Source organism: Staurois parvus, unplaced genomic scaffold, assembly GCF_062004578.1.
Source record: "Staurois parvus isolate SC_StPar_1 unplaced genomic scaffold, SC_StPar_1.0 ptg001234l, whole genome shotgun sequence".
Taxonomy (NCBI): domain Eukaryota; kingdom Metazoa; phylum Chordata; class Amphibia; order Anura; family Ranidae; genus Staurois; species Staurois parvus.
Window position 1 is genome coordinate 89,757 of NW_028319030.1, and position 25,974 is coordinate 115,730.

The window sequence follows — 25,974 nt, forward strand, 5'->3', positions numbered from 1 at the left end:
ACACACATGTCCGCACTATGGTTACAAATCCAAATCCTGAGCAAAGGGCTGGGGATTCGGATTTTACCGCACCCCCGCCCCACCATGCTGGCACCCTGAGGCAGCTGTCTATGCTTGCCTATAGTTGGGCCGGCACTGGATGCAGAGCCCACTTTATGTCACCTGTCCTCCAATACATAGAAACACAGAAAACTGATGGCTGAAAGAGAAGAAATGGTCTATGGAGGCTTTTTATTAACCTGGACCTTCAGTGAGTCCCTTCTGTCCTCCAAGTGAGAAGAAGAAATAACTGACGTAGACCTTCCCAGACCTTACCTACCATTTATATTCTACATCACAGATAACTACATAAGGCACACAGGGATTGTAATATACAGTAGATAGGGCTGCACAATCTGAGAAGCATTCATTCAAAATGGTACACATATTGATCTCTTCGGCTTCCCCTGACTCTTTGTAAATTCCTCTGCTAGTTTCATGTCGCTTGTTTCTTTTATATATTTTATAATAAAATTCAGATGCCTTTTCCTCTCCTCTTTGGGATCTCTCATGTGTTCCATACGGAATCTGACGTCTTCCAAAACCTCAGTGAGGAATTTGATGATTTCTTCATTCTTCTCTCTCACCATCGACTGGTCCTTTGCAGTGTAATTTTCGATGGTGTAGATCTTTGACTGTCCCATGTTTGTAAAGATGGACTTCATGGATTCCAATTCACCGCTGTACTTGTGTGTCAGGACAATGTATGGGTTAACGCCTGGAATATCAACAAGAAGGACTTCAGTACAACAACCAGTCAGAAGTCAGTTCCTGAAGGACAGGAGGTAAAGGGGAGATGGAGGAAAGATAGCCATTGTCTGAGTGAAGAGAAAGGGGGCAGAACCATTGCAGGCTTTCTCTAGAGGAATAATTTGAAGGACAGAGAGGAGAGAAGGAGATAGACAGAGGAAAGGCAGTCATTATACAGACAGAGAGGAGAGGAGATATACAGAGAAAAGGCAGTCATTATATAGACAGAGAGGGGAGGAGAGGAAGCGATAGACAGAGGAAAGGCAGTCATTATATAAACAGAGAGGAGAGAAGAGGAGATAGACAGAGGAAAGGCAGTCATTATATAAACAGAGAGGAGAGAAGAGGAGATAGACAGAGGAAAGGCGGTCATTATATAGACAGAGAGGAGAGGAGGGGATAGACAGAGGAAAGGCAGTCATTATATAGACAGAGAGGAGATAGACATGTGTAGTTCTCTTAGTTTCGAATCCAAATTTGGGCTGTATTGTCTCCCGTTATATTGTAAAGCGCTGAGGAAACTGTTGGCGCCATAAATCCTGTATAATAATAATAATACTAATAAATTTTCCATTTTTCGGGTGTATCTGAATTCCAAATTACAATAGTAAAAAATTTAAACAAATCTGAAATAATGAAACGAATTTCGGCCAAAATTCCATTTGAATCTAAAAACACATTTAAAATAAGAGTAGAATAAAATAGGACAGAAAATAAAGGAATAGAAAAGAATAGAATCAATGAAAATAGAATAAAAAAACAGAGAATAGAAAATTAAAGAATAGAAAAGAATAGAGTAAAACAGAATAAAATAGAATATAAAATAAAGGAACAGAATAGAATCAATTATAATAGAATAGAAAATATTAGACTAGAACAGAACAGAACAGAATGGAAAAATAATAGAATAGAATAAAAAAGAAAGTATATAATTGCCTTCCGAAATTCAAATTTTTAATACAATGAATTCAAAAAGAATACATTAGAATAGATTATTCAATAATAGAAAAGTAAAGAATAGGAAAGACTAAAATACTTTACGAAAGTATAAAAATTTTGAACTGAGCTATGGTGACGTGAGTAGAGATTGACAAAGACACTGGGAAAATTTTGCTGAAAAAATAGAAATTCCCATTACGATCACGCAGTCTTCATATAGCCCATATACCTTCAAAAACACACATGGAATGTCTGGGAGACAGAGAGAGGAGAGACTACCATGACATGAACAAAGAGGAGAGGAAAAAACAACCACATGACAAAAATACCCCAAATACTAACCAGTTAGTTCTCGGGCAGTGTTCAGTAGTTCTCTGAACAACCCAACTTCATTCTGGATATTGTAATTTACTCTGAGAGAAAAATATTTGTTGTAAAACCGTTACCTGTGAACTATATTCATTGCTAATGTTTTTTTCACCAAAAACTGAAAGACTTCATTGCAGGAAATGCCTCTAATATGAACGCAAGCCATGTTAGACGTCTGAATTAAACTGGTACTAAACCCCGTACCCTGCATTCACTATATCCGCTCTCCCCGGACCCCGCATTCACTATATCCGCTCTCCCCGGACCCCGCATTCACTATATCCGCTCTCCCCGGACCCCGCATTCAATATATCCGCTCTCCCCGGACCCTGCATTCACTATATCCGCTCTCCCCGGACCCTGCATTCACTATATCCGCTCTCCCCGGACCCCGCATTCACTATATCCTCTCTCCCCGGACCCCGCATTCACTATATCCTCTTTCCCCGGACCCTGCATTCACTAAATCCGCTCTCCCAGGACCCCGCATTCACTATATCTGCTCTCCCAGGACCCCACATTCACTATATCTGCTCTCCCTGGACCCCGCATTCAATATATCCGCTCTCCCCGGACCCCGCATTCAATATATCCGCTCTCCCCGGACCCCGCATTCACTATATCCGCTCTCCCCGGACCCCGCATTCAATATATCCGCTCTCCCCGGACCCCGCATTCACTATATCCGCTCTCCTCGGACACCGCATTCACTATATTAGCACTCCCCGGACCCCGCATTCACTATATCCGCTCTCCCCGGACCCTGCATTCACTATATCCGCTCTCCCCGGACCCTGCATTCACTATATCCGCTCTCCCCGGACCCATCATTCACTATATCCGCTCTCCCCGGACCCATCATTCACTATATCTGCTCTCCCAGGACCCTGCATTCACTATATCTGCTCTCCGCGGACCCTGCATTCACTATATCCGCTCTCCCCGGACAAGGCATTCACTATATCCTCTCTCCCCGGACCCCGCATTCACTATATCCTCTCTCCCCGGACCCCGCATTCACTATATCCGCTCTCCCCAGACCCCGCATTCACTATATCCGCTCTCCCCGGACCCCGCATTCACTATATCCGCTCTCCCTGGACCCCGCATTCACTATATCCGCTCGCCCCGGACCCTGAATTCACTATATCCGCTCTCCCCGGACCCTGCATTCATTATATCTGGAGTCCTCAGACCCTGCATTCACTATATCCGCTCTCCCCGGACCCTGAATTTGCTGTATCCGCTCTCCCCGGACCCTGCATTCACTATACCTGGTGTCCTCGGACCCTGCATTCACTATATTCGCTCTCCCAGGACATCAAATTCACTATATCCGCTCTCCCAGGACCCTGCATTCATATATCCGCTCTCCCCGGACCCAGCATTCACTATATCCGCTCTCCCCGGACCCCGCATTCACTATATCCGCTATCCCAGGTCCCTGCATTCACTATATCCGCTCTCCCTGGACTCCGCATTCACTATATCCGCTCTCCCCGGACCCCGCATTCACTATATCTGCTCTCCCAGGACCCTGCATTCACTATATCTAGTCTCCCCGGACCCCACATTCACTATATCCTCTCTCCCCGGACCCTGCATTCACTATATCCGCTCTCCCAGGACCCTGCATTCACTATATCCGCTCTCCCTGGACCCTGAATTCACTATATCCGCTCTCCCCGGACCTTGCATTCACTATATCCGCTCTCCCCGGACCTCACATTCACTATATCCGCTCTCCTCGGACGCCACATTCACTATATCCGCTCTCCCCGGACCCCACATTCACTATATCCGCTGTCCCCGGACCCCGCATTCACTATATCCGCTCTCCCCGGACCCCGCATTCACTATATCCGCTCTCCCCGGACCCCGCATTCACTATATCTGCTCTCCCCGGACCCCACATTCACTGTGTCCGCTCTACCCGGACCCCGCATTCACTATATCCGCTCTCCCCGGACCCCGCATTCACTATATCCGCTCTCCCCGGACCCCGCATTCACTATATCCGCTCTCCCCGGACCCTGCATTCACTATATCTGGAGTCCTCAGACCCTGCATTCACTATATCCGCTCTCCCCGGACCCTGCATTCACTATATCTGGAGTCCTCAGACCCTGCATTCACTATATCCGCTCTCCCCGGACCCTGAATTCGCTGTATCCGCTCTCCCCGGACCCTGCATTCAATATATCTGGTGTCCCCGGACCCTGCATTCACTATATCTGGTGTCCTCGGACCCTGCATTCACTATATCCGCTCTCCCAGGACCTCACATTCACTATATCCGCTCTCCTCGGACCCCACATTCACTATAACCGCTCTCCCCGGACCCCGCATTCACTATATCCTCTCTCCCCGGACCCCACATTCACTATGTCCGCTCTACCCGGACCCCGCATTCCCTATATCCGCTCTCCCCGGACCCCGCATTCACTATATCCGCTCTCCCCGGACCCCGCATTCACTATATCCGCTCTCCCCGGACCCCGCATTCATTATATCCGCTCTCCCCGGACCCTGCATTCACTATATCTGGAGTCCTCAGACCCTGCATTCACTATATCCGCTCTCCCCGGACCCCGCATTCACTATATCCGCTCTCCCCGGACCCTGCATTCACTATATCTGGAGTCCTCAGACCCTGCATTCACTATATCCGCTCTCCCCGGACCCTGAATTCGCTGTATCCGCTCTCCCCGGACCCTGCATTCAATATATCTGGTGTCCCCGGACCCTGCATTCACTATATCTGGTGTCCTCGGACCCTGCATTCGCTATATCCGCTCTCCCCGGACCCCGCATTCACTATATCCGCTCTCCCTGGACCCCGCGTTGACTATATCCGCTCTCCCAGGACCCTGCATTCACTATATCCTCTCTCCCCGGACCCTGCATTCACTATATCCGCTCTCCCCAGACCCCGCATTCACTATATCTGCTCTCCCAGGACCCTGCATTCACTATATCTGCTCTCTCCGGACCCTGCATTCACTATATCTGGTCTCCTCGGACCCCGCATTCACTATATCCGCTCTCCCCGGACCCCGCATTCACTATATCCGTTATCCTCGGATCCCGCATTCACTATATCCGTTATCCTTGGATCCCGCATTCACTATATCCGCTCTCCCCGGACCCTGCATTCACTATATCCGCTCTCCCCGGACCCTGCATTCACTATATCCCCTCTCCCCGGACCCCGCATTCACTATATCCGCTCTCTCCGACCCTGAATTTACTATATCTGGTATCCTCGGACCCTGCATTCACTATATCTGCTCTCCCCGGACCCCGCATTCACCATATTCGCTCTCCCAGGACACCGCATTAATTATATCCGCTCTCCCCGGACCCTGCATTCATTATATCCGTTCTCTCTGGACCCCCCATTCACTATATCCGCTCTCCCCAAACCCCGCATTCACTATATCCGCTCTCCCCGGACCCTGCATTCATTATATCTGGAGTCCTCAGACCCTGCATTCACTATATCCGCTCTCCCCGGACCCTGAATTTGCTGTATCCGCTCTCCCCGGACCCTGCATTCACTATACCTGGTGTCCTCGGACCCTGCATTCACTATATTCGCTCTCCCAGGACATCAAATTCACTATATCCGCTCTCCCAGGACCCTGCATTCATATATCCGCTCTCCCCGGACCCAGCATTCACTATATCCGCTCTCCCCGGACCCCGCATTCACTATATCCGCTATCCCAGGACCCTGCATTCACTATATCCGCTCTCCCTGGACTCCGCATTCACTATATCCGCTCTCCCCGGACCCCGCATTCACTATATCTGCTCTCCCAGGACCCTGCATTCACTATATCTAGTCTCCCCGGACCCCACATTCACTATATCCTCTCTCCCCGGACCCTGCATTCACTATATCCGCTGTCCCCGGACCCCGCATTCACTATATCCGCTCTCCCCGAACCCCGCATTCACTATATCCGCTCTCCCCGGACCCCGCATTCACTATATCTGCTCTCCCCGGACCCCACATTCACTATGTCCGCTCTACCCGGACCCCGCATTCACTATGTCCGCTCTCCCAGGACCCCGCATTCACTATATCCGCTCTCCCCGGACCCCGCATTCACTATATCCGCTCTCCCCGGACCCTGAATTCACTATATCCGCTCTCCCCGGACCCTGCATTCACTATATCTGGAGTCCTCAGACCCTGCATTCACTATATCCGCTCTCCCCGGACCCTGAATTCGCTGTATCCGCTCTCCCCGGACCCTGCATTCAATATATCTGGTGTCCCCGGACCCTGCATTCACTATATCTGGTGTCCTCGGACCCTGCATTCACTATATCCGCTCTCCCAGGACCTCACATTCACTATATCCGCTCTCCTCGGACCCCACATTCACTATAACCGCTCTCCCCGGACCCCGCATTCACTATATCCTCTCTCCCCGGACCCCACATTCACTATGTCCGCTCTACCCGGACCCCGCATTCCCTATATCCGCTCTCCCCGGACCCCACATTCGCTATATCCGCTCTCCCCGGACACCGCATTCACTATATCCGCTCTCCCCGGACCCCGCATTCACTATATCCGCTCTCCCCGGACCCTGCATTCACTATATCTGGAGTCCTCAGACCCTGCATTCACTATATCCGCTCTCCCCGGACCCCGCATTCACTATATCCGCTCTCCCCGGACCCTGCATTCACTATATCTGGAGTCCTCAGACCCTGCATTCACTATATCCGCTCTCCCCGGACCCTGAATTCGCTGTATCCGCTCTCCCCGGACCCTGCATTCAATATATCTGGTGTCCCCGGACCCTGCATTCACTATATCTGGTGTCCTCGGACCCTGCATTCACTATATTCGCTCTCCCAGGACATCGAATTCGCTATATCCGCTCTCCCCGGACCCCGCATTCACTATATCCGCTCTCCCTGGACCCCGCGTTGACTATATCCGCTCTCCCAGGACCCTGCATTCACTATATCCTCTCTCCCCGGACCCTGCATTCACTATATCCGCTCTCCCCAGACCCTGCATTCACTATATCCGCTCTCCCCGGACTCCGCATTCACTATATCTGCTCTCCCCGGACCCTGCATTCACTATATCTGCTCTCTCCGGACCCTGCATTCACTATATCTGGTCTCCTCGGACCCCGCATTCACTATATCCGCTCTCCCCGGACCCCGCATTCACTATATCCGTTATCCTCGGATCCCGCATTCACTATATCCGTTATCCTTGGATCCCGCATTCACTATATCCGCTCTCCCCGGACCCTGCATTCACTATATCTGGTGTCCTCGGACCCTGCATTCACTATATCCGCTCTCCCCGGACCCTGCATTCACTATATCTGCTCACCCCGGACCCTGAATTCACTATATCCGCTCTCCCCGGACCCTGCATTCACTATATCCCCTCTCCCCGGACCCTGCATTCACTATATCCGCTCTCTCCGACCCTGAATTTACTATATCTGGTATCCTCGGACCCTGCATTCACTATATCCGCTCTCCCTGGACCCTGCATTCACTATATCTGCTCTCCCCGGACCCCGCATTCATTATATCCGTTCTCTCTGGACCCCCCATTCACTATATCCGCTCTCCCCAAACCCCGCATTCACTATATCCGCTCTCCCCGGACCCTGCATTCACTATATCCTCTCTCCCAGGACCCCGTATTCACTATATCCGCTCTCCCCGGACCCCGCATTCACTATATCCGCTCTCCTCGGACTCCGCATTCACAATATCCACTCTCCCCGGACCCCGCATTCACTATATCCTTTATCTCTGGACCCCGCATTCTCTTTATCCGCTCTCCCCGGACCCCGCATTCACTATATCTGCTCTTCACGGTCCCTGCATTCACTATATCCGCTCTCCCAGGACCCTGCATTCACTATATCTGGTGTCCTCGGACCCCGCATTCACTATATATGCTCTCCCCGGAGCCCGCATTCACTATATCCGCTCTCCCTGGACCCCACATTCACTATATCCTCTCTCCCCGGACCCTGCATTCACTATATCCGCTCTCCCCAGACCCTGCATTCACGATATCCGCTCTCCCCGGACTCCGCATTCACTATATCTGCTCTCCCCGGACCCTGCATTCACTATATCTGCTCTCTCCGGACCCTGCATTCACTATATCTGGTCTCCTCGGACCCCGCATTCACTATATCCGCTCTCCCCGGACCCCGCATTCACTATATCCGTTATCCTCGGATCCCGCATTCACTATATCCGTTATCCTTGGATCCCGCATTCACTATATCCGCTCTCCCCGGACCCTGCATTCACTATATCTGGTGTCCTCGGACCCTGCATTCACTATATCCGCTCTCCCCGGACCCTGCATTCACTATATCTGCTCACCCCGGACCCTGAATTCACTATATCCGCTCTCCCCGGACCCTGCATTCACTATATCCGCTCTCCTCGGACCCCGCATTCACTATATCCGTTATCCTCGGATCCCGCATTCACTATATCCGTTATCCTTGGATCCCGCATTCACTATATCCGCTCTCCCCGGACCCTGCATTCACTATATCTGGTGTCCTCGGACCCTGCATTCACTATATCCGCTCTCCCCGGACCCTGCATTCACTATATCTGCTCACCCCGGACCCTGAATTCACTATATCTGCTCTTCCCGGTCCCTGCATTCACTATATCCGCTCTCCCAGGACCCTGCATTCACTATATCTGGTGTCCTCGGACCCTGCATTCACTATATCCGCTCTCCCTGGACCCTGCATTCACTATATCTGCTCTCCCCGGACCCCGCATTCACTATATCTGCTCTCCCTGGACCCCGCATTCACTATATCTGCTCTCCCCGGACCCCGCATTCACCATATTCGCTCTCCCAGGACACCGCATTAATTATATCCGCTCTCCCCGGACCCTGCATTCATTATATCCGTTCTCTCTGGACCCCCCATTCACTATATCCGCTCTCCCCAAACCCCGCATTCACTATATCCGCTCTCCCCGGACCCTGCATTCACTATATCCTCTCTCCCAGGACCCCGTATTCACTATATCCGCTCTCCCCGGACCCCGCATTCACCAATCCGCTCTCCCCGGACCCCGCATTCACTATTTCCGCTCTCCTCGGACCCCGCATTCACAATATCCACTCTCCCCGGACCCTGCATTCACTATATCCGCTCTCCCCGGACCCCGCATTCACTATATCCTTTATCTCTGGACCCCGCATTCTCTTTATCCGCTCTCCCCGGACCCCGCATTCACTATATCTGCTCTTCCCGGTCCCTGCATTCACTATATCCGCTCTCCCAGGACCCTGCATTCACTATATCTGGTGTCCTCGGACCCCGCATTCACTATATATGCTCTCCCCGGAGCCCGCATTCACTATATCCGCTCTCCCTGGACCCCACATTCACTATATCCACTCTCCCATGACCCTGCATTCACTATATCTGGTGTCATCGGACTCCGCATTCACTATATCCGCTCTCCGAGGACCCCGCATTCACTATATCCGATCTCCCCGGACCCCTCATTCACTATATGCGCTCTCCCCGGACCCCGCATTCACTATATCCGTTCTCCCCGGACCCCGCATTCACTATATCCGCTCTCCCCGGACCCCGCATTCACTATATCCGCTCTCCTCGGACCCCGCATTCACTATATTCGCTCTCCCCGGACCCCGCATTCACTATATCCGCTCTCCCCGGACCCTGCATTCACTATATCCGCTCTCCCCGGACCCATCATTCACTATATCCGCTCTCCCCGGACCCCGCATTCACTATATCTGCTCTCCCAGGACCCTGCATTCACTATATCTGCTCTCCCTGGACCCCGCATTCAATATATCCGCTCTCCCCGGACCCCGCATTCACTATATCTGGTGTCCTCGGACCCCGCATTCACTATATCCGCTCTCCCCGGACCTCGCATTCACTATATCTGGTGTCCTCGGACCCCGCATTCACTATATCCGCTCTCCGCGGACCCTGCATTCACTATATCCGCTCTCCCAGGACCTCACATTCACTATATCCGCTCTCCTCGGACCCCACATTCACTATATCCGCTCTCCCCGGACCCCGCATTCACTATATCCTCTATCCCCGGACCCCACATTCACTATGTCCGCTCTACCCGGACCCCGCATTCACTATATCCGCTCTCCCCGGACCCCGCATTCACTATATCCGCTCTCCCTGGACCCCGCATTCACTATATCCGCTCTCCCCAGACCCTGCATTCACTATATCTGCTCTCCCCGGACCCCGCATTCACTATATCTGGAGTCCTCAGACCCTGCATTCACTATATCCGCTCTCCCCGGACCCTGAATTCGCTGTATCCGCTCTCCCCGGACCCTGCATTCAATATATCTGGTGTCCTCGGACGCTGCATTCACTATATTCGCTCTCCCAGGACATCGAATTCACTATATCCGCTCTCCCAGGTGCCTGCATTCACTATATCCGCTCTCCCCGGACCCTACATTCACTATATCCGCTCTCCCCGGACTCCGCATTCACTATATCTGCTCTCCCAGGACCCTGCATTCACTAAATCCGTTCTCTCCGGACCCTGAATTCACTATATCTGGTCTCCTCGGACCTTGCATTCACTATATCCGCTCTCCCCGGGCCCAGCATTTACTATATCCGTTATCCTCGGATCCCGCATTCACTATATCCGCTCTCTCCGGACCCCACATTCACTATATCTGCTCTCCCCGGACCCCGCATTCACTATATCCCCTCTCCCCAGACCCTGCATTCACTATATCCGCTCTCCCCGGACCCTGCATTCACTATATCCCCTCTCCCCGGACCCTGCATTCACTATATCCGCTCTCTCCGACCCTGAATTCACTATATCCACTCTCCCAGGACCCCGCATTCACTATATCCGCTCTCCCTGGACCCTGCATTCACTATATCCGCTCTCCCCGGACCCTGCATTCACTATATCCACTCTCTCCTACCCTGCATTCACTATATCCGCTCTCCCTGGACCCTGCATTCACTATATCTGGTGTCCTCGGACCCCGCATTCACCATATTCGCTCTCCCAAGACCCCGCATTAATTATATCCGCTCTCCCCGGACCCCGCATTCACTATATCCGCTCTCCCCGGACCCTGCATTCACTATATCCACTCTCCCAGGACCCCGTATTCACTATATCCGCTCTCCTTGGACCCTGCATTCACTATATCCTTTTTCTCTGGACCCCGCATTCACTTTATCCGCTCTCCCCGGACCCCGCATTCACTATATCTGCTCTTCTCGGTCCCTGCATTCACTATATCCGCTCTCCCAGGACCCTGCATTCACTATATCTGGTGTCCTCGGACCCCGCATTCACTATATCCGCTCTCCCCGGACCCCGCATTCACTATATCTGCTCTTCCCGGTCCCTGCATTCACTATATCCGCTCTCCCAGGACCCTGCATTCACTATATCTTGTGTCCTCGGACCCTGCATTCACTATATCTGGTGTCCTCGGACTCCGCATTCACTATATCCGCTCTCCGAGGACCCCGCATTCACTATATCCGATCTCCCCGGACCCCGCATTCACTATATCCGCTCTCCCCTGACCCCGCATTCACTATATCCGCTCTCCCCGGACCCTGCATTCACTATATCCGCTCTCCCCGGACCCCGCATTCACTATATCTGGTGTCCTCGGACCCCGCATTCACTATATCCGCTCTCCCCGGACCTCGCATTCACTATATCTGGTGTCCTCGGACCCCGCATTCACTATATCCGCTCTCCGCGGACCCTGCATTCACTATATCCGCTCTCCCAGGACCTCACATTCACTATATCCGCTCTCCTCGGACCCCACATTCACTATATCCGCTCTCCCCGGACCCCGCATTCACTATATCCTCTATCCCCGGACCCCACATTCACTATGTCCGCTCTACCCGGACCCCGCATTCACTATATCCGCTCTCCCCGGACCCCGCATTCACTATATCCGCTCTCCCTGGACCCCGCATTCACTATATCCGCTCTCCCCGGACCCTGCATTCACTATATCTGCTCTCCCCGGACCCCGCATTCACTATATCTGGAGTCCTCAGACCCTGCATTCACTATATCCGCTCTCCCTGGACCCTGAATTCGCTGTATCCGCTCTCCCCGGACCCTGCATTCAATATATCTGGTGTCCTCGGACGCTGCATTCACTATATTCGCTCTCCCAGGACATCGAATTCACTATATCCGCTCTCCCAGGTTCCTGCATTCACTATATCCGCTCTCCCCGGACCCTACATTCACTATATCCGCTCTCCCAGGACCCTGCATTCACTATATCCGCTCTCCCCGGACTCCGCATTCACTATATCCGCTCTCCCCGGACCCCGCATTCACTATATCCGCTCTCCCAGGACCCTGCATTCACTATATCCGCTGTCCCCGGACCCCGCATTCACTATATCCGCTCTCCCCGGACCCTGCATTCACTATATCTGCTCTCCCCGGACCCCGCATTCACTATATCCGCTCTCCCAGGACCCTGCATTCACTAAATCCGTTCTCTCCGGACCCTGAATTCACTATATCTGGTCTCCTCGGACCCCGCATTCACTATATCCGCTCTCCCCGGGCCCCGCATTTACTATATCCGTTATCCTCGGATCCCGCATTCACTATATCCGCTCTCTCCGGACCCCACATTCACTATATCTGCTCTCCCCAGACCCCGCATTCACTATATCCCCTCTCCCCAGACCCTGCATTCACTATATCCGCTCTCCCCGGACCCTGCATTCACTATATCCCCTCTCCCCGGACCCTGCATTCACTATATCCGCTCTCTCCGACCCTGAATTCACTATATCCACTCTCCCAGGACCCCGCATTCACTATATCCGCTCTCCCTGGACCCTGCATTCACTATATCCGCTCTCCCCGGACCCTGCATTCACTATATCCGCTCTCCCTGGACCCTGCATTCACTATATCCGCTCTCCCCGGACCCCGCATTCACTATATCCGCTCTCCCTGGACCCTGCATTCACTATATCCGCTCTCCCCGGACCCTGCATTCACTATATCCACTCTCTCCTACCCTGAATTCACTATATCTGGTCTCCTCGGACCCTGCATTCACTATATCCGCTCTCCCTGGACCCTGCATTCACTATATCTGGTGTCCTCGGACCCCGCATTCACCATATTCGCTCTCCCAAGACCCCGCATTAATTATATCCGCTCTCCCCGGACCCCGCATTCATTATATCCGTTCTCTCTGGACCCCGCATTCACTATATCCGCTCTCCCCGGACCCTGCATTCACTATATCCACTCTCCCAGGACCCCGTATTCACTATATCCGCTCTCCTTGGACCCTGCATTCACTATATCCTTTTTCTCTGGACCCCGCATTCACTTTATCCGCTCTCCCCGGACCCCGCATTCACTATATCTGCTCTTCTCGGTCCCTGCATTCACTATATCCGCTCTCCCAGGACCCTGCATTCACTATATCTGGTGTCCTCGGACCCCGCATTCACTATATCCGCTCTCCCCGGACCCCGCATTCACTATATCTGCTCTTCCCGGTCCCTGCATTCACTATATCCGCTCTCCCAGGACCCTGCATTCACTATATCTGGTGTCCTCGGACCCTGCATTCACTATATCCGCTCTCCCCGGACCCTGCATTCACTATATCTGCTCACCCCGGACCCTGAATTCACTATATCCGCTCTCCCCGGACCCTGCATTCACTATATCCGCTCTCCTCGGACCCCGCATTCACTATATCCGTTATCCTCGGATCCCGCATTCACTATATCCGTTATCCTTGGATCCCGCATTCACTATATCCGCTCTCCCCGGACCCTGCATTCACTATATCTGGTGTCCTCGGACCCTGCATTCACTATATCCGCTCTCCCCGGACCCTGCATTCACTATATCTGCTCACCCCGGACCCTGAATTCACTATATCTGCTCTTCCCGGTCCCTGCATTCACTATATCCGCTCTCCCAGGACCCTGCATTCACTATATCTGGTGTCCTCGGACCCTGCATTCACTATATCCGCTCTCCCTGGACCCTGCATTCACTATATCTGCTCTCCCCGGACCCCGCATTCACTATATCTGCTCTCCCTGGACCCCGCATTCACTATATCTGCTCTCCCCGGACCCCGCATTCACCATATTCGCTCTCCCAGGACACCGCATTAATTATATCCGCTCTCCCCGGACCCTGCATTCATTATATCCGTTCTCTCTGGACCCCCCATTCACTATATCCGCTCTCCCCAAACCCCGCATTCACTATATCCGCTCTCCCCGGACCCTGCATTCACTATATCCTCTCTCCCAGGACCCCGTATTCACTATATCCGCTCTCCCCGGACCCCGCATTCACCAATCCGCTCTCCCCGGACCCCGCATTCACCAATCCGCTCTCCCCGGACCCCGCATTCACAATATCCACTCTCCCCGGACCCTGCATTCACTATATCCGCTCTCCCCGGACCCCGCATTCACTATATCCTTTATCTCTGGACCCCGCATTCTCTTTATCCGCTCTCCCCGGACCCCGCATTCACTATATCTGCTCTTCCCGGTCCCTGCATTCACTATATCCGCTCTCCCAGGACCCTGCATTCACTATATCTGGTGTCCTCGGACCCCGCATTCACTATATATGCTCTCCCCGGAGCCCGCATTCACTATATCCGCTCTCCCTGGACCCCACATTCACTATATCCACTCTCCCATGACCCTGCATTCACTATATCTGGTGTCATCGGACTCCGCATTCACTATATCCGCTCTCCGAGGACCCCGCATTCACTATATCCGATCTCCCCGGACCCCTCATTCACTATATGCGCTCTCCCCGGACCCCGCATTCACTATATCCGTTCTCCCCGGACCCCGCATTCACTATATCCGCTCTCCCCGGACCCCGCATTCACTATATCCGCTCTCCTCGGACCCCGCATTCACTATATTCGCTCTCCCCGGACCCCGCATTCACTATATCCGCTCTCCCCGGACCCTGCATTCACTATATCCGCTCTCCCCGGACCCATCATTCACTATATCCGCTCTCCCCGGACCCCGCATTCACTATATCTGCTCTCCCAGGACCCTGCATTCACTATATCTGCTCTCCCTGGACCCCGCATTCAATATATCCGCTCTCCCCGGACCCCGCATTCACTATATCTGGTGTCCTCGGACCCCGCATTCACTATATCCGCTCTCCCCGGACCTCGCATTCACTATATCTGGTGTCCTCGGACCCCGCATTCACTATATCCGCTCTCCGCGGACCCTGCATTCACTATATCCGCTCTCCCAGGACCTCACATTCACTATATCCGCTCTCCTCGGACCCCACATTCACTATATCCGCTCTCCCCGGACCCCGCATTCACTATATCCTCTATCCCCGGACCCCACATTCACTATGTCCGCTCTACCCGGACCCCGCATTCACTATATCCGCTCTCCCCGGACCCCGCATTCACTATATCCGCTCTCCCTGGACCCCGCATTCACTATATCCGCTCTCCCCAGACCCTGCATTCACTATATCTGCTCTCCCCGGACCCCGCATTCACTATATCTGGAGTCCTCAGACCCTGCATTCACTATATCCGCTCTCCCCGGACCCTGAATTCGCTGTATCCGCTCTCCCCGGACCCTGCATTCAATATATCTGGTGTCCTCGGACGCTGCATTCACTATATTCGCTCTCCCAGGACATCGAATTCACTATATCCGCTCTCCCAGGTGCCTGCATTCACTATATCCGCTCTCCCCGGACCCTACATTCACTATATCCGCTCTCCCCGGACTCCGCATTCACTATATTCGCTCTCCCAGGACATCGAATTCACTATATCCGCTCTCCCAGGACCCTGCATTCACTAAATCCGTTCTCTCCGGACCCTGAATTCACTATATCTGGTCTCCTCGGACCTTGCATTCACTATATCCGCTCTCCCCGGGCCCAGCATTTACTATATCCGTTATCCTCGGATCCCGCATTCACTATATCCGCTCTCTCCGGACCCCACATTCACTATATCTGCTCTCCCCGGACCCCGCATTCACTATATCCCCTCTCCCCAGACCCTGCATTCACTATATCCGCTCTCCCCGGACCCTGCATTCACTATATCCCCTCTCCCCGGACCCTGCATTCACTATATCCGCTCTCTCCGACCCTGAATTCACTATATCCACTCTCCCAGGACCCCGCATTCACTATATCCGCTCTCCCTGGACCCTGCATTCACTATATCCGCTCTCCCCGGACCCTGCATTCACTATATCCACTCTCTCCTACCCTGCATTCACTATATCCGCTCTCCCTGGACCCTGCATTCACTATATCTGGTGTCCTCGGACCCCGCATTCACCATATTCGCTCTCCCAAGACCCCGCATTAATTATATCCGCTCTCCCCGGACCCCGCATTCACTATATCCGCTCTCCCCGGACCCTGCATTCACTATATCCACTCTCCCAGGACCCCGTATTCACTATATCCGCTCTCCTTGGACCCTGCATTCACTATATCCTTTTTCTCTGGACCCCGCATTCACTTTATCCGCTCTCCCCGGACCCCGCATTCACTATATCTGCTCTTCTCGGTCCCTGCATTCACTATATCCGCTCTCCCAGGACCCTGCATTCACTATATCTGGTGTCCTCGGACCCCGCATTCACTATATCCGCTCTCCCCGGACCCCGCATTCACTATATCTGCTCTTCCCGGTCCCTGCATTCACTATATCCGCTCTCCCAGGACCCTGCATTCACTATATCTTGTGTCCTCGGACCCTGCATTCACTATATCTGGTGTCCTCGGACTCCGCATTCACTATATCCGCTCTCCGAGGACCCCGCATTCACTATATCCGATCTCCCCGGACCCCGCATTCACTATATCCGCTCTCCCCTGACCCCGCATTCACTATATCCGCTCTCCCCGGACCCTGCATTCACTATATCCGCTCTCCCCGGACCCCGCATTCACTATATCTGGTGTCCTCGGACCCCGCATTCACTATATCCGCTCTCCCCGGACCTCGCATTCACTATATCTGGTGTCCTCGGACCCCGCATTCACTATATCCGCTCTCCGCGGACCCTGCATTCACTATATCCGCTCTCCCAGGACCTCACATTCACTATATCCGCTCTCCTCGGACCCCACATTCACTATATCCGCTCTCCCCGGACCCCGCATTCACTATATCCTCTATCCCCGGACCCCACATTCACTATGTCCGCTCTACCCGGACCCCGCATTCACTATATCCGCTCTCCCCGGACCCCGCATTCACTATATCCGCTCTCCCTGGACCCCGCATTCACTATATCCGCTCTCCCCGGACCCTGCATTCACTATATCTGCTCTCCCCGGACCCCGCATTCACTATATCTGGAGTCCTCAGACCCTGCATTCACTATATCCGCTCTCCCTGGACCCTGAATTCGCTGTATCCGCTCTCCCCGGACCCTGCATTCAATATATCTGGTGTCCTCGGACGCTGCATTCACTATATTCGCTCTCCCAGGACATCGAATTCACTATATCCGCTCTCCCAGGTTCCTGCATTCACTATATCCGCTCTCCCCGGACCCTACATTCACTATATCCGCTCTCCCAGGACCCTGCATTCACTATATCCGCTCTCCCCGGACTCCGCATTCACTATATCCGCTCTCCCCGGACCCCGCATTCACTATATCCGCTCTCCCAGGACCCTGCATTCACTATATCCGCTGTCCCCGGACCCCGCATTCACTATATCCGCTCTCCCCGGACCCTGCATTCACTATATCTGCTCTCCCCGGACCCCGCATTCACTATATCCGCTCTCCCAGGACCCTGCATTCACTAAATCCGTTCTCTCCGGACCCTGAATTCACTATATCTGGTCTCCTCGGACCCCGCATTCACTATATCCGCTCTCCCCGGGCCCCGCATTTACTATATCCGTTATCCTCGGATCCCGCATTCACTATATCCGCTCTCTCCGGACCCCACATTCACTATATCTGCTCTCCCCAGACCCCGCATTCACTATATCCCCTCTCCCCAGACCCTGCATTCACTATATCCGCTCTCCCCGGACCCTGCATTCACTATATCCCCTCTCCCCGGACCCTGCATTCACTATATCCGCTCTCTCCGACCCTGAATTCACTATATCCACTCTCCCAGGACCCCGCATTCACTATATCCGCTCTCCCTGGACCCTGCATTCACTATATCCGCTCTCCCCGGACCCTGCATTCACTATATCCGCTCTCCCTGGACCCTGCATTCACTATATCCGCTCTCCCCGGACCCCGCATTCACTATATCCGCTCTCCCTGGACCCTGCATTCACTATATCCGCTCTCCCCGGACCCTGCATTCACTATATCCACTCTCTCCTACCCTGAATTCACTATATCTGGTCTCCTCGGACCCTGCATTCACTATATCCGCTCTCCCTGGACCCTGCATTCACTATATCTGGTGTCCTCGGACCCCGCATTCACCATATTCGCTCTCCCAAGACCCCGCATTAATTATATCCGCTCTCCCCGGACCCCGCATTCATTATATCCGTTCTCTCTGGACCCCGCATTCACTATATCCGCTCTCCCCGGACCCTGCATTCACTATATCCACTCTCCCAGGACCCCGTATTCACTATATCCGCTCTCCTTGGACCCTGCATTCACTATATCCTTTTTCTCTGGACCCCGCATTCACTTTATCCGCTCTCCCCGGACCCCGCATTCACTATATCTGCTCTTCTCGGTCCCTGCATTCACTATATCCGCTCTCCCAGGACCCTGCATTCACTATATCTGGTGTCCTCGGACCCCGCATTCACTATATCCGCTCTCCCCGGACCCCGCATTCACTATATCTGCTCTTCCCGGTCCCTGCATTCACTATATCCGCTCTCCCAGGACCCTGCATTCACTATATCTTGTGTCCTCGGACCCTGCATTCACTATATCTGGTGTCCTCGGACTCCGCATTCACTATATCCGCTCTCCGAGGACCCCGCATTCACTATATCCGATCTCCCCGGACCCCGCATTCACTATATCCGCTCTCCCCTGACCCCGCATTCACTATATCCGCTCTCCCCGGACCCTGCATTCACTATATCCGCTCTCCCAGGACCCTCCATTCACTATATCTGGTGTCCTCGGACCCCGCATTCACTATATCTGGTGTCCTCGGACCCCGCATTCACTATATCTGGTGTCCTCGGACCCCGCATTCACTATATCCCCTCCCCCGGACCCCGCATTCACTATATCCGCTCTCCCCGGAGCCCGCATTCACTATATCCGCTCTCCCCGGACCCCACATTCACTATATCTGCTCTCCCCGGACCCCGCATTCACTATATCCGCTCTCCCCGGAGCCCGCATTCACTATATCCGCTCTCCCCGGACCCCGCATTCACTATATCCGCTCTCCCCGGACCCCGCATTCACTAAATCCGCTCTCCCCGGACTCCACATTCACTATATCCGCTCTACCCGGACCCCACATTCACTATATCCGCTCTCCCCAGACCCCGCATTCACTATATCCGCTCTCCCCGGACCCCGCATTCACTATATCCGCTCTCCCCGGACCCCACATTCACTATATCCGCTCTACCCGGACCCCACATTCACTATATCCGCTCTACCCGGACCCCACATTAACTTTATCCACTCTCATCTGATTGGCCCTGTGCTAATCACAAGCACTCTCCCAAGGAAAAAAAAACCTCTCTAGCAATACAAACCAAACTGAGCATGTGCAAAATGCCTATGTGTCAGTCTGTCTTATCAGGTAACAAGAGGCAGTTGCTTGAACAAGAGATGGAACAGATAAGACAGGATCAAACAACCTTTTTACACAGTGCAGAGGATTAACCCCTTAGGTTTCAAAATGAGTATAACCAGCATGCTTTGCTGCATCTACAGACTGATTGAACTGTTATGGGTTCAGTAACATTTTATCTCTGTCACAAACACCCCATAGTACATTTTTAGTTCTTACCTGTGTATAAGAACCGGGACAATTAGATCATGCAAACTGTCCTCGTTATTGAATTCAGCCATTACTCTGTCCACATTTGTATTAAAGTCCTTGACCCATTCCACCTTCTGGTTTAGCGGCAGCAAATTTCCTGAAAAATATAGAAAAATGTATTGAAAGTTTAAAGAAACTGTAATGAGTTTACGTTGTCAGTCTCCTCTGTCAGATGTCACCTTTCAGGCAAGGAGAATGATGTCTGGGAGATGGATAGTTGCTCCGAGTTATTGGACATATTCCGGAGTCATAGTTGCACAATCCCATCGCACACGTTCCTGCATTGTACAACGACTGTATGTATAGTGGGGGCTGCAGAGACCAGCGGCTGGAACCGTGATACATCAAGGAATAGAAACTTGGTTATGTGTTACAGAAGACACTGGTAGTGATGAGGCAGAATCATGATTTTACTCGTGTGGCTTAAGTTGCAAACATACAGAGCACATTTCAGCAGGTTGTGATGGCAGACATGTTACTTCCTGAAGAGAGATAGAGAAGAGAGCAAGAGAGAGAACCAACAAGTCTTACACATATGCACAACTAGTGACCGTAGTGTACAGTGCCATCTACTGGTCAAGTGATATTAACATACAATACTTATATACAGTACATTATAGTACATGCTGTTGCATTCCCAACACCCCTTCTCAACGGTATGTGCAAAATTATATGACATTTAGTCTCTTTTGTAGAAAACAATGCTGTTCCCTTGGCAAAGGTTTGGTGAGTGCGTCTGCAGTCATCTCCTCTGATGGGCAGTACTGGATGTCGATAACCCCTTGTTCTTGCATGTCTCTGAGCAGATGATATCTTACATCAATGTGATTGGTTCTTGGGTTAATCTTCTCAGAGTGTGTAAGCTTTATGCATCCCTGATTGTCTTCAAAGATGGGTGTGGGTTGTGACATATTCAGTCCCATGTCTAGTAGAAGTTGACAAATCCAAATGGCTTCTTGACATGCATGTGCTGCTGCTATGTATTCCGCTTCAGTTGAAGAGAGTGCAACAGTCACTTGTTTCCAATGGTTTTGCGACCAGGAGGGAGTTCTGTTAGTGACCAAGTTTTATTTTCTTGAAGTGATTTTATTTCTTCTTCAGCTGCTTTTCTCCACTGATCGGCTTCCCTTCTCAGCAAAGTTTCTATGTCTTCCCAGGATGTTGGCTCCTGTGTTTGATGTGTTTTAGCAGCGTATGATAACCTGCGGGGTGGTATCCCTTCTGTCATTCGAGAGGATCTTCTGATTTCTTGTTGTTCAGTGGGTTCTATTGGCTCGTTGATTGTAAGTTCCACTTCTTGTTCTGGCTCTTGTCCTGCTTCGCATAGGTCAGTGTGTCTTGCCGATTCAGTGTGTAAATCCTCTCCATATTTCTCAAGAATTGTATTATCTGGTGCTTCACTTTCATCAAAATAAACACTGCGGCTTACTGTGACCTTGTTGGTCTTTGGGCAAAGGATTCTATATCCCTTACTCTGCTCACTGTAGCCCACCAGAATGCCTTCTATGGCTTTGTTCTCCAACTTGGAGCGTTTCTGACTTGGAATGTGGGCATATGCTTTACAGCCGAACACTCTGATGTGTCCTACGTTAGGTTTTGATCCATTCCACATTTCATATGGTGTACTCTCAATAGCGTTTGATGGGAGCCTGTTTTGTAGGTATGTTGCAGTCATTATGGCTTCTCCCCAGTATTTGTTAGGTAAGGCAGCGTCCGTAATCATACATCTGGTCATTTCTACAAGAGTGCGATTCTTTCTTTCTGCTACACCGTTTTGCTCAGGAGTGTATGGTACGGTTGTTTGGTGTATAATACCTTGTTTCTTTAGGTATGATTCCATCTCTTTATTCATATATTCCCCTCCATTGTCAGTGCGTATTATTCCAGGTTTCCTTTGAAACTTGTTGCTTGTCATAGCTACAAACTCTTGAAGTTTTTCTAATGTCTCACTTTTGTGCTTCATTAGATACGTTATTGTGTACCTGGAATAATCATCGATGAAAGTCAGTAAATATCTGTTCCCGCCAGGTGTGATGGTTTTCATTGGTCCGCACACATCACTGTGTATCAGTTCCATGGGTTTAATGGTTTTACTCTGACTGGTCTGTGGAAGAGAGGTTCGGGTGGCCTTTGCTTTGATGCAACACGTGCACTTGCTGAGTGTGTGGCAAGGCAATATTTTCATGTCTTCTGATAGACCTCTCTTTGCAAAGTCCTTTATAGCTTCTGGGTTTCGATGCCCCAGTCTTCTATGCCACGGGTGGATGCACTTGTCATGTGGGTTATGAGTTGCCGCATTGGCCTTCTCACTTTCAGTGACGAGTTTGTACAGATGTTCATGTAATCTTCTTCTTGCTAGGATTTGCTTTCCATTTTAAATTGTGCATTCATTACCTCTGAACTGGACAGTGAGTCCATTACTTGCAAGGGTTTTAACTGATAGGAGGCTTCCTTCTAGGCTTGGAACATATAGAACATTCTTTACAAGGATGCTCTGCTTGCCCCCTGATGGCATTTTGCAGTTCAGAAATCCCTGACCTTTACCTTCCGCTGTAATACTTTTCCCATTTGCTAGGAAGACTTTATCTTTTACACTAAAATCGATTTCTGTGAAGAATGTCTCGTCGCTTGTCATGTGACTTGTTGCCCCTGAATCAATGTACCATCCGTGTGAGGTACTATTCTGAGTCACTTTAAAAGTACCACTCCATGATGCACTTTCATTTTCTTTCATGACCGCTTTAGCTCTTTCTCTTGTGGGTAGCTCCCGCTTTCGCTGCTCAGCTTTCCAGATTGAACAGTTGTTTTTCAGGTGATCGGCCTTTTTGCAGAGAAAACATACCCTGGTTTCTTTGCTTTGTCTTATGCCTTCATGCACCTTCAGAGCTGCCTCTGGTCTCTCGTTCTCTTCACTGCAAATTTTCCTTTCTTCTGCTGTATTCATCAATTAATTTTCCCTTAACATATTCTAGCGTCAGTTCAGTTTCCGGTCTAGTTTCTAGAGCATTTATAAGGGCACTGTATGATTCTGGAAGGCTGCATAGCAGTAGTGCTACTACATGATTGTCTTTTATTTCTTCACCTATTGCACCCAGCTGGTCCACAATTTCTAGCATAGCATTTACATATTCCCCCATTTCCTGCCCTTTTTCCAGCCTCATCTTATACAGTTTGCGCAGCAGATATAGTTTACTGTTTAGGTTTGCACGTTCATGCAGTGTTTGTAATGCAGTCCACATACCTTTAGCTGTGTTTTCTTTCCTTATATGAATGAGTTGATCGTCCTCCACTAACAGGCTTATGACTGCTTTTGCTTGCCTGTTTTTTCTGTCCCATTCTTCCGGGTTGTCATTGGGTCTGTCCCATTCTTCCGGGTTGTCATTGGGTCTGTCCCATTCTTCCGGGTTGTCATTGGGTCTGTGTGTATCTAGTACCGGCCACAAGTCATCTTTGGATAACAGCATTTCAAGCTTAAAATTCCATAGCTGGTAGTTGGTGTTGTTGAGCTTTGCTATTGTAAACTTCATATCTGAAGCACTTGCCATCTTTCAGTGAATTGGATACAGCTCTTGTTTCCTCACACAGGATTTGGTAGGATTGGAAATGCAGCACTTACTTGCTTGTAGTTTTCCTTTTTCCGGTGTCTGGAGCTGGGCCCATAACCTGTTGGTTATGTGTTAGAGAAGACACTGGTAGTGATGAGGCAGAAGTCTGACTTTACTTGTGTGGCTTAAGTTACAAACATACAGAGCACATTTCAGCAATGTATAACAGTGATGGCAGACATGTTACTTCCTGAAGAGAGATAGAGAAGAGAAAGGTAGAGAGAGAACCAACAAGTCTTACACATATGCACAACTAGTGACCTTAGTGTACAGTGCCATCTACTGGTCAAGTGATATTAACATACAATACTTATATATAGTACATTAAAGTGCATGCTGTTGCATTCCCAACAGAAACATCACCAGCACACCGGGTTTCTCCAATGTGGGTCCGAAGCTTTTAACGTGTAATTACATAGTTACAAGAAAAGGAATGTTTCAGAGTCTCGCAGAACCCTTTCATCAGGCTTGTGATGCATCCCATTCTTGATGAAGGGGTCCTGCGAGACTCCAAAAGTTTGCTTTTCTTGTAACTATGTAATTACATGTTAAAAGCTTCGGACCCACATTGGAGAAACCCGATGTGCTGGTGATGTTTCTATTCCATATTCTGGAGTCAGGTGCTGGTGCTATGAGGTGGAGAGACCTCCTGCATAATGGTGCCTGCATTGTTCCACCCTTCTAGTGACACCCGCTATGGGGAAAAGTCTTCCTTCCTCTGAAACCAATGATGGAGTATATTCTCATCTCTGATCAATGGTGCATAATGTTTTTCTTACCACTAACACCAATGTTGGTGAATTCTTCCTTATGTGTATGTGTGTCTGTGAGACTGTCATCTGTGGCACAGTAATTACAGAATATATTGGGGGTACTAGGGCTGTGGCATACAATATGTGTGCAGTGTATACAGTCTCTACACATAACTGTCCCTCATTATGCCATCGCCAATATACAACACAGTGGAGGTTATTTACTAAAACTGGAGGGTGCAAAATCTGGTGCAGCTCTTCATAGAAACCAATCAGCTTGCAGGGTTTATTGCCAGAGCTTAATTGAATAAGCTGAAGTTAGAAGCTGATTGGCTCCTATGCACAGCTGCACCAGATTCTGCGTGCTCCAGTTTTAGTGAGTCTCCCCCACTGTTGTCATGTTCCATTCCCCTATGGAATGCTGTATGCCCCCATATATCATCTTCACACCAGTCTGTCCCTCTCTCGGGTTCTAAGTTCGGGATGTATGGTTACTGCACATTGCTTTGACTATTGATAATAACATCACTGAGGTCATTTTAAAGGTTCATAAAATTTTACCAAGTTGAGCAAAAATCTCTCCTGTCTGGAACCTGTCCAGCGTTGGCATCCCCCGATTATCCACCATCGATATTGACTCAGTGAGCTCAAAAGGGATTCTTCTAGTGATCGTTCCTCCTAGGTTGTTTGCAGCCTGAGCATGGGCAACAAACTCTCCGCCATCGATGACATATTTGCAGGAGTTGATGAAGGAGGATTTCCCATTTCCCGGTAACCCGAAGAGCTGCAAGATGACCCGTTTATAACCTTCATTTCCTTCAACGTCACGAAGACAGAAATTTCTGATGTTGTCGCTCATTCTGCAGTCCTGTGGGATCGAACTGATGTGAGAAAGAAATATCTGTCAATAAAATCATTCATGGGAAGTCTGTGGAGGACATCATGGCTTTGCTTTTAAAGTATACGTCCCAATTCCAGCAATCTGGGAAGATGGTAATCCATTCCTAACTCTGGAATGACAGTTCTCAGTTCCAACCACAATCATAAAGTGAAAAGGGGTCTTTTGAAGTATTTCTACTTGCTTGTAGAAAGTTACTTTGTTAGCAAAAAAATGTATTGATCTACAAGAAGTGATTATCTGTTGAATCAAGTAGTCTTTTAAAGAAGATGCAATAGAAATTTGGATCTCTCTTCCCTCTATATCAGTGGTCTCCAAACTGTAGGCCATGGGCCAGATGCAACTCTTTTCTTGACATTATCCCTGGGGAAGATTCTCATTTATACAAAACACTATTCCTCCCACTAACACCAATGACGGGGCGCTATTTCTTTTATTGACACAAATGATGGGGCACTATTTCTTACACTTATACCAAAAATAGATCACTATTCCTTCCATTGAC

General features: G+C 50.6%; 1 protein-coding gene across 1 annotated transcript; it reads right to left on the reverse strand.

The window, feature by feature from the left end:
• Positions 1 to 212: 212 nt before the first annotated feature.
• Positions 213 to 25,443, reverse strand: LOC149437973 (uncharacterized). The gene is made up of 4 exons (XM_089660388.1): positions 25,133 to 25,443; positions 20,182 to 20,311; positions 2,071 to 2,141; positions 213 to 757 (listed from the first exon to the last, which is right to left on the reverse strand). The coding sequence occupies exons 1-4, from the start codon at positions 25,428 to 25,430 to the stop codon at positions 411 to 413; spliced, it is 846 nt and encodes a 281-aa protein (XP_089516514.1). The 5' UTR covers positions 25,431 to 25,443; the 3' UTR covers positions 213 to 410.
• Positions 25,444 to 25,974: the final 531 nt, after the last annotated feature.